Source organism: Megalops cyprinoides, chromosome 22 (genome assembly GCF_013368585.1).
Source record: "Megalops cyprinoides isolate fMegCyp1 chromosome 22, fMegCyp1.pri, whole genome shotgun sequence".
NCBI lineage: Eukaryota > Metazoa > Chordata > Actinopteri > Elopiformes > Megalopidae > Megalops > Megalops cyprinoides.
Genome location: NC_050604.1, coordinates 9572774 through 9583042, shown reverse-complemented (window position 1 = coordinate 9583042; position 10269 = coordinate 9572774). Strand labels below are relative to the sequence as shown.

The 10269-nt window shown below is 44.6% G+C and overlaps 1 protein-coding gene across 1 annotated transcript in view; it reads right to left on the bottom strand.

Annotated features, from left to right (window-relative positions):
• Positions 1-1800: 1800 nt before the first annotated feature.
• LOC118769575 (peroxisome proliferator-activated receptor gamma coactivator 1-alpha-like) overlaps positions 1801-10269 on the bottom strand; it is a 37577-nt gene continuing 29108 nt past the window's right edge. The window contains exons 9-13 of the mRNA XM_036516730.1: positions 9822-9926; positions 8327-8447; positions 6399-6520; positions 5812-5963; positions 1801-2659 (exon numbers count right to left, since the gene is read on the bottom strand). Coding sequence (XP_036372623.1) covers positions 2556-2659; positions 5812-5963; positions 6399-6520; positions 8327-8447; positions 9822-9926 — 604 coding nt within the window. The 3' untranslated portion in view covers positions 1801-2555. The remainder of the gene's footprint in view (positions 2660-5811; positions 5964-6398; positions 6521-8326; positions 8448-9821; positions 9927-10269) is intronic.

The following is a 10269-nucleotide window of genomic DNA, read 5'->3' as shown; positions in this document are numbered from 1 at the left end:
TTAAAATTCACAATAAATTCATACAATAGGTAGAACCACAAAGGCATTGGTAAGGAGTTGGCAGAAGGCAACATGGATAGGACACAAACAGACAAAACCCCGCCCACCCACCACTACCCTTTATCATCCAAACAAAAGAAACATGATCTCCCCCGAGTTAAAAGCAGTGCCATAGAACTCTGTACTTCACATTATTTAAAAAAAAAATCAGCAGGTGCTATATTATACTGTGATTCTAGGCAATTTACAAAGCACATTTTACATTACAATGATTAGAGTCACATCTACTGAATAGGACATGACATCATTACCCAAGCTCTGATTAGGAGAAAATATATAAATCTTGATTTTCTGTCTACTATTCCATGAAAGACGATCTGTGATCGGCAGGCTTTAATAGAAAAGATTTCTGCACACTCTGATATTCATAGTACCTGGTACTCTGTATTAGCAGGACTTTAATTAAACCAAAAAGCAAAAGGTTACCTTTTGAGTCATAATAAAGCTACAGTGATATCTGACTGAACTGCGAAGAATATTGAATATTTAATCAATGTAAATTGAGTCCAGATTTCAAAACTCTATATAGACACCCACCACGTCACTCTTATGCACAATACATGCATGATATGTGTTTTTTTTTTCTTCGCAGTTAAACTGACTTTCCAAGGCTAGGTACTGGTGAATAATTACACCTGTACAAATGTGAACATGTGGCAAACTCCACTTCTATACACATACAAGCACACCCACACACCCACACACATGCACGCATGCGCACACACACACACACACACACAGAGGAATGGACTAATGGACTTCCTAAATTGTGAGCTGTGGGGTAATGAGTCTGGTCCAAAACCACACAACATTAAAAGATAAAATACAAATGTTTTAAAAAATAATTTATTGCTTTTTTTTCTTTCACTAATATTATTTTCATTTTAAAATCAGCATTATTAATAGTGGCAATATTATATTCTTTTGTTTACAACAAGTTAGATTTTTAAAAATCCAGGAAAAAAAAAACCCCTCTGTAAACATTTGTTTGGCATTCATATAATCAAGCACATTTGAGAAGCAGAGAATATAAATAAGCAAAAAACCTGTAAAATCATTGTTATTGCTATATGACTAATTATAAAAAGGAGAAACGACATGGGGGTCAAAAAGAAACATTAAAGCTGTATACAACAGGCTCTTGAAATAGATACGTGATCTACAAGCAGCATTTTCATGAGGGTTCATTGTTGATGAGATTTTCTTATAATTTGTTTTTGAAAGGCATAAAAAATATTATAAACATTTATTATTTGTATATATCCCCCAATTCAGGTTAATACGAAAATTAAATATGCAAATAAATAGTTAATTTGTAAGGTACTCCACATGATGGAGATAATATAAATATCTGAATTAAAAATCAAGAATAGATAAAACAGAACCCTTGAAGAAAAACGTACAGAAAGGTAAACCGTGATGTCCCACAGGAGTTTGTTGGTGGTGAATTATCAAAAACTACCAAGATGCATTTTTACTCGACTTAGAAACGGTAATCTGGAAAAAAAGGATGGCTATTGATTGTTTTAGAATTAACTCAACTATGTTTCTGATGGGCCTTTTAAGGTCTATATTTACCTGTACATTTACAATCATGAAAACAAACATTAACAAAATTTATTTCACATTTGGTTGTATATGGAAACTATGGAGTGATAAATCTCATAAACAGTTACCAAAAAAACTGCAGTAGACATGTAACAACATTTTTTTGTTTGTTTGTTTAACCACCCCCCCCCCCCCCCAAAAAAAAAAACAAAAAAAATCACCCAATTCAATACACAACACACATATGCATTTCAATACACTCATATCACATCATTGAAATGTCATGTCGGTGTGGGTGTACAATACATTTCACTTCATTGTAATAACCACAGATCAACATTCTTTGTTATGAAAATCGGCATCATTTCAAAAGGCGGCATTGTACAGTGCATAGCTGTAACAAATAAGGAACTTTGTCAGATATGTACACAAAATAAAAATAATCTTCAATCGGAACTCCTTAAATGTTTTTTTTTTAATACGCAGCTACATTTTCAGCAAATGTAGGCAACAATCTTACTGTATTAGCTCAGATATATTTACCCCGCCCACCCAACCCAGCCCAAATCTTAATAATGTAACACCACATCCAAGTATCAGATTAAAAACTCCACAGAAAAAGACGATCGAAAAAGAGAAGTGAACAAGCTGCACGACGATGTTGCGGGACGAGGAGGAGCATCCGTTACAGTGCGTTCCCTCTATGGTGTCGAGCCACTCTCGCCGGCCGTTCCCGTCCGTGGCGGCACCTCTCCACCCTCCGGGCAGCTTGGTTCCTGTAAACTTTTGTCTTTGTTCTCATTCCTCCTGTTTTTATTTGTTGTTTCGTTTTTTTTTTCTGGTGCGCAGGGCGTTGGAGCTTTCCGGCGGTCTCCCAGCGGACGGACACGTACGCGGCGGAGTGAGGTATGGCGCCTCCCCTTGGCAGACGGCTGGAGGTGCGTTCGTTACCTCCGCAGGCTCCTCTGGGCTTCCCTCAGCAGGCTGTCGAAATCCATGGAGTCGTACTTGCTCTTGGTGGAGGCCGGGTCGAAGTCGTCAGAGTGGGAGTCTGGAATCACATACAAACACAGCCGGCTGTTAGCGCTAGCGTTAGAGAAAGTGTTCACGTTCAGCTTCCTGCCGCGTCACCGGCAGCGTTTACCCCAACGTGGGGGGACTCTGCCCTTTCTGCTCTGATTAAGTGTGCACATGCCATCAGTTTATGATCATTTTGCTGGCAACTATTTAAAGAGGACTTTCCTTTCCTAAATTTTTAAATTTTTTATTTCTAAGACTCCTGAGTGCAATAGCCTGACATGGCTGAATGTTAGTTTGAACTTCAGATTCAATGTAACCTCAATGAGAACTTCATGAATGGAAGCCATAGCTAGATATAATTTATATATCTTACCCGGTGTTATGGGTTTGACAAAAATATTTTGTTAATAAGAAAACAGCGCTCACGTGCTAAGGCTGGAATGAGTTTGGGCCTTCACCTCAGCTGCGACACATTAGACTACACTGTCGTGAGACACTCTGTGGCAAGATGCCAGGATAAGAGGCTATAGTTAGAATTAAGTGTCCAGCCACCAGTTTAATGCCGTGACAGCCCTAGAGCAATAACCGATAGGGCTTTAGCTTCTGAACTTGTAGAAAAGCAAAGATCAGTACCGTAGATCAATGCAGCAGTATAGTACAGTGGGAAGGAACAGGGCCTGTAACCCTAAGGTTGCTGGTTTAATTCCCCAGTAGGGCACTGTCTTTGTACCCTTGGGCAAGGTACTCAACCCAAATTGCTTTGATAAGAGCGTCTGCTAAGCAGCTGTAATATAATGTAATGTAATGCCACTGCGGATCTGGGACAAGTGACACAACGGCCATAAAGTGCAGAACTAGGTTGAAACTGGAGAAGGATTTACGGTGCCACAACTGCGCCGCGAGTGCTCTCGCCGGTCCGGGACTTCAGACGACGCAGACTCACGTGCAGCGCTCGGAAAATAAACCTTCCCGACGCCGGCCGAAGCCGCCGACCCGAGGCGTGCGTTTTGATGTGCGATAATAATAAAAAAGGAGGAGCTGCCTTATCTGCTCCAGCAGGCGGCTCCGTAAACGGGCCCCCGCGCAGGTAGCGGCACGCTCGGGAGTGCGCGGGCCGCAGGGCTGACCGCAGCGGGCGGGAGAGAAGCCGGCCGCGATCCAATTCCACGGCCAAGGGGCGGACAGTGTCATGCGGCGCGCCTCGAGGAATGACCAACGCGCCGCCACGCTGCCAGCCGCTAACGGACACTGCGCTGGCAACTCGCATAAAGTAAGGGGGGAAGAAGGAGAGGAGCAAAAGAGCAGACAAAACTGTGTACGCCACTCTCTTTACCTCTTATCTGGCTTTGCACAGACTACAGAGAGGATAACCTGCAGCTCACCTGTGCTCTTATTATATGCTCTATATTAGCAGCATTATGAGTCTGGGAACTTTGGTTAAACATGCACTTCATGTTCCTTCCTTCTTTATAGGCAGACATCCTGCAAATACCATCACTACTAATATTAATAATGCTATAAAATAATCATGTAATAATAATTTAAAATGGTGATGTAATAATCACAAAAACTAATGAAGAAATAATGCTTAAATTCAATTTTTGCCTATGTCCTATAATTCGTATTAACTTTGTATATTTGCACACATGTGCACTATAACGCTATTATTAGTATTAGTATTTTCCATTCCCACCGATTTTTGAAGGAGCCATCTCATATCTCTGTCACAGCGACATGAAGGTTTTTACAGCAGTAGCTGATAAATCTGAATACATTTTTGCGCACAAGTATCATTACTTTATTTATGACATCACAAAGCGGGGAGAAAACGAGGAGAAACCCAAGACTGCGTGGCACGTCAGTTCACATAAAAGTAACAATTTCCTCTTCATTCTAAATCTTCCGGGAGGGTTCAGGAGATTCCACTCTTAGGGAGCCTGCCATGTGCTTATAAATTGAGCATCAAAACTGAGCAGCTATTTTCAAGCCGACAGAAGAGGCTAATAATATTTGAAAGCCTTAAGGTTAATGGATATGCCCCTAAAATGCATTTCAATTACAAATGTAATATGTATCTTACAGAGCAGAAGTTTTTTTTTTTTTTACAGTGGAGCAATTGAGGCAGAGCGTCTTGCTTAAGGGTATAGCAGCAGTCCTGCCACCCAATGCCCAGATTCCACTGTTCTCACTGGCATCATATGCTCTTTCATATGGTAATGGGTTATTTGAGTACTGTCATTCAATAAAGTACAAAGACCATTCATATATGTGACATTAAACTGAAAAACAATTGGGCTATGGATAAGAGAAATGTGGCGTGAGGGTAAGACTACTAGACCCTGTGCCCAAGGGTTAGTGGTTTGGTTTTGCCATTCTGATCCGCAAGTGAAGCCCCTGCTTCTACAGTGGATCTGTGCAGGCTTCACAGGGAACTATATTTATCCATGCACTTCATTTCAAAGCCATCCTTTTTCATATACAGTCTATACGGACTGTCTGTTATATAGTGGCATTTCTGGAGGGCAGAAAGAAGGAAAGAAAAGTTCTTATGGTGACCAATCACATTGCAGCTGTGCTACTCAACACCCGCCCCCGGTCATAGGCTGCTGGTAGGGGTTACGGCAAGGTCATGTTTCTACTCAGCATGGCAACAGCTGGATTTCTCCCCCTCTCTGGAGAAGGGGGGGGGGGGGGTGATGGGATTTGACCTTGGCCTCCAGCCTTATATTTTTCATCTCAAACCATCACATGAAATATACATGTGGGTGAAAGGGTATTGATGGTAAGGCGTGGCGCGGACGTGCTTTCTCTGAAGACGAAAGACAATTTCACTCGACTGTAATATTTATTATGTGTGAAAATACAGACGGATGGCTCGCTTCGCTTCTCGATGACACCTCCAAATGGGGGACCATGGTGTACTTTCGGAGGCTGTGCAACACCACAGTGATCCCCTGAGCCCTGCCTGTTCTTCTGAGGCTATGAAGATGGCTCTTCCACTGCAAGTCCACCTACTCTCCAACTTGAGAACTTTGCAGTCATTTTTAACATCATTATCTGGAACAGACTGTCCCTACCACACCTCCATTACCTTATGCTTATTTTCCCTGTGGCCAGCTCTTGAAATATGGCTATGGTGAAGTAGGAATCGGTAAAATGATAAAATTTAAAAAGGCTCCTTACCCAAGTCTGTGTAGGTTGATTTGCAGAACTGTTTGCGTCCGCCGAAGCACAGCTCGAATTTGGGCTCTTTGGACCTGCGCAAGGTATGTCCATTTTCCAGAGCCGCGACGGCATCACAGGTGTAGCGGTACGTGATGAAGCCGAAATTGTCCCTGGCGACCGGCAGAAAAAGACACATCAGACCATTGGTGCTGGAAACATCCCCAGAAGGCCTCTCGTGTAAAAATAAAGCAGTGCAAGGCTGTAAATGGCAAAAATGTGATCTGTTGTGACATGACACTTTTTTTTATCGCTGTTGCACAATAAGATTACGCAGACTAAATATTATCAGCACCTGCATAGACTGCTTGGGTAATGTGACTCTTTTAAACGAGCTGTATGGTGTTGTAAGTTCTGCTCCTTAACAATGAGAGATGCAGTCAGATTCCTAAAGCACCGGCCTCCAACTCCCCATCCCTCCTCTGAACAAAACAGCCCTGAGCGACAGCTTTCCCGCAGACCTTTATTACTAGTCATTGTGAATGCATGGAGTGGGAAGACTCTCTGGTGGAGAGAGGTGTATTCGTCTCTGTCATTCCCCTCCTCACCCGTCGTCTCTCAGGTTCACGGTGCACTCCTCGATCTCGCCAAAGACCTCGAAGCGCCGCTTGAGTTCTGTCCGGGTGATGTCGGCTCGCAGTCTCCCGATGTACACCACCCGCCTCTCCTCCTGGTGGTTGAAGAAGACACAGTGGGAGTTAGGCAAAGATGTCCTCAAACACGCGTTATACACCTGCTTAGTGGACATGCATACGCAAGATGTATTTTACATACGATTTATCTATGTAGCTGGATGTTTTCCAGAGCAGTGTAGAATAAGTGCCTCAATCAGGGGTCAAACAGCATTGCCCCACCCTGGGGTTTGAACCTACTACCTTCTGGCACACTTGCCACTATGACACACTGCAGGATAATAATTCTCGGGGTGTCTTTCTTAGCCTGCTATTTGTTTGGATGTATTAAACTCCTACTCTCGCCGCAGATGAAAGCCGCTTTAGATAAGCCCATACACAGAGGTGGCCTGGATCTTCCTTTGAAATGGCAGGGGAAAAAAAAATCCCCCCAAGCCCCCCCCCCCCCAAGTTCACCTAACGCTGGCCCCGCGCTGTGTGGTTCAGGGAGAGACCACTGCTGGGCACGCTTTAAACAGTCAAGAGTACCACGCGGCCGTGACTCATCTAAGACGCTCTGAAGAAAGCCCACTCCGGAAAAAAAAAAAAGAAACATTTCAAAGGGATTGGCTCACTCCCATTCCCCCCCCAAGGGTCTAGCAAAAAAACGAAAGGTAAACCCCTCACCCCCCCACACACACATACACTCCACCACACACTCGCTTCTCCACCCTTCCTCCCGCTTCATTTGGATGAGGCCAGGGGGCTGTTTGATTTTTGGGTGGACAGTCTCTGGGGGGGTGGCATGTTGGGGGGCCGGGCCCCTGTTTTTTGTGGGAGGTCGCAAGGTCGCCACAAACAGCGGGGGAAAAAAGGAAATGAAATAAATAAACGGGAAATGCTCAGAGAACACGAAGGCTTTTGGCACAGAACAACAACAGAACAAGCTGACGGGAAGAAAAAACACAGTGTTCCTGCAGCCACATCAGACAATAAGGTCATGAGGAAATGTCAATGGAAAAATATTGCTTTCTCTGCGCGGGCTGCGGTTGTACATTCTGAGCAGAGTAACATGGTCCGCCGATTAGCCACAGTGGGATATTTGACCACTAACATTTTCTGCTAATCCATTCATCTGTTTGCCATGGCTGGTGTGTGTCTACTCAGGTAGCATTTAAAACAGGGACCTGTGGGGACAAGATGCACCTCTTCTCAAAGGATTCAGCAACCCAGACTGAAGGAAAACAAGCACACCACCTAATCCTTTTTTAAAGTGTGATATGATGATAGCAAATTATTCTGTTGGTTTCTTGCCATCAACTCAAATTGAAAGTGTTTTCCAATTTAACGGTTGTGATTCAGATGTCTGATAAATAATAAATTAATAGACTCACTTCACCTCAGCATTTTTCGCTGAAGGCCCCTGTGTTAAATATGCCAAGAAACCAGAAGATGGTTATCAAACACTTTCCTCTTATTTAATGTTTCCTTCTAAAAAGGTATCCTTTCAATAAGCTCCTCTGATGCTGCTGTTGCATTTCCTCAACGTTTTTTTCTCCACAAGGGCACTAACACCACCGGATGCCACTGGTTTCTGGATACCTCAGCATTAAAACATACAGCCTTAAGATAAAGGGAAATGTGTCGTTTGAATAATTCAATGGCAAACTTTGCATGTGCTCACTCTCTGAAAAGGGCACTTGCAGATTTGGGCTTTTGGCTGTCAGTCAAAGGAGACAATGTGCCGGAGAGAGAGAGAGAGAGAGAGAGAGAGAGAGAGAGAGAGAGAGAGACAGCCGTGGGATAAGTAAATGCCTGATCGCTCTGAAGGAGAAGTCCCTGGTTACAGTAACGCCTGTACTCACTATTGCTTTTTGCCTCTGCCTCTCTCTCTGCTCGGCCCTCTCGAACTCCCTCTTCTCATAGTCTCTGCGGTACTCCTCCCTCTTCAGCCGCTCGTGCTGGTATTCCTCGTAGCTGTCATACCTGTGGGGGTGGGAGGGAGCCATGTTACACAATGTGTCTCCAGCGCCCTGCGCATGCATACACACTCAAACACCACACCATACACACACACACCATACACCATATACCATACACTCACACACACACACACACACACACGCACACGCACACGTACACGCACACGTACACGCACACACACCATACACCATATACCATACACTCACACACACACACACACACTCACACAAACACACACACACGCACACACACACAAACTCCACACACATGCGCACACACACACAAACACTCACACACACACTCACACACACAATACACACACACACCATACACACGTGCACACACACTTGCACTCACACACCCACACACACACACACACACACGCAGCATACCCTTACCATATACACGCTTACATAAGCATGCCAAAAGTCAGATGACCTCTGCGAAACCTTAGACATCTCCCCATTTCCCTCAGGATCCGGCCGTGTGAAAGGCACGGACAGGATGTTTCCCCATCCTAAAGGTTACGGCTCTCATGGGGCTGCAGAGCGCTCATTTGGACAGCCGTCACCGTCAGCACTAACACACGCACCATTAGTTTCCGCTTAGTGCTGAATCCAGGAGGAAAGTCAGGGATTACCTAGGGGCTCTCTGTGAAAGTATAATTTTTGCCTTGGCTGTTAAGACAGGTGCTGATGGTCATGTGAAACACCCCTGTGTTTTTTTTTTTTTTTATATATAGGAGAGGAGGCCACCACTCTGCTTGCATACATATAGTGTGTTTATGTAGATACAATATGTGTGTATACATACATATGTTATCCCTGCTGTCCCTGGTGTAAAGCAGTCCAAGAATAGAAATTCAGTCAGTGCAGAGTGAGAAAACGTGGACATAGAGGGAACATTTACTTTGGTGTTCAGGCGTTCGAGTGTCACAACTGATGAATCGCGCGTACACACAGACACACGATCCAAAAAGGAAGAGGGATGCATTTCAGTGTCGCCGGCATCGAGCTGCCAGGGTTTAGAGTTTACAGCTTACTGCGGCTTTACATAATTTCCCTCATTTTGCCAATTCGTCGCGTCTGGGCTCCGTCAGGCCCGGTGACTCATTCACGAGGGTGGCTTGTGGCCGCCTTTGCCACTCGGCGTTCACCGTTGTCGGTCTTTTTCGCTGGTTCCATGCCATGTGTGACTGGACATTCTCTTCTCTGACGGGGGCCGGTCCAAGCTACGCGCATAAAGACACTCCTGCTCGAAGTTAGTGCTTAGCTGGCGTGGCACCACTCCTGACACCACAGAGCAAGACTGTGCTCATAATGAGGTGAGAACCTGCTGCAGGTGAGAGCCACGCAATAGGCAGTTGGGGGCATTTACCTTGGTCTCCGGGTGGAGGGGGATGGAGACTGGGATCGGGAAAGCGTGTGGGGGCTCCTGTGAGTCCTGGCCCTGCAACTGCCAGAATCCCCGTAGTGACGACTCCTGAGTAAGACGAATCACAGCAAGCGTTACTCACACACACACCTCAGAGCCAATCATAATACTCATCATACCATCACAGGGTTGGAGCATTCAGACAGGTGCCTTTAGTTCATGTTTCATGTGAACAAGTGAAGAATTTAACTGTCAGATGCTTAAAGAGGCTCTGCTAACATTTCACTTGAAGCCCATTGTACAGTGTCTGAATAAAAAAAGAATCCAACCTGACAGCAGACATCATGTATTATGACAGCTGCCACCCATTATCCACTGCAGGTAGCATGTGCATTTGTGAACGGTTATGTTAAGGACAATAGAGTGCTATGCAGTTGCTGCGAAGGCTGCA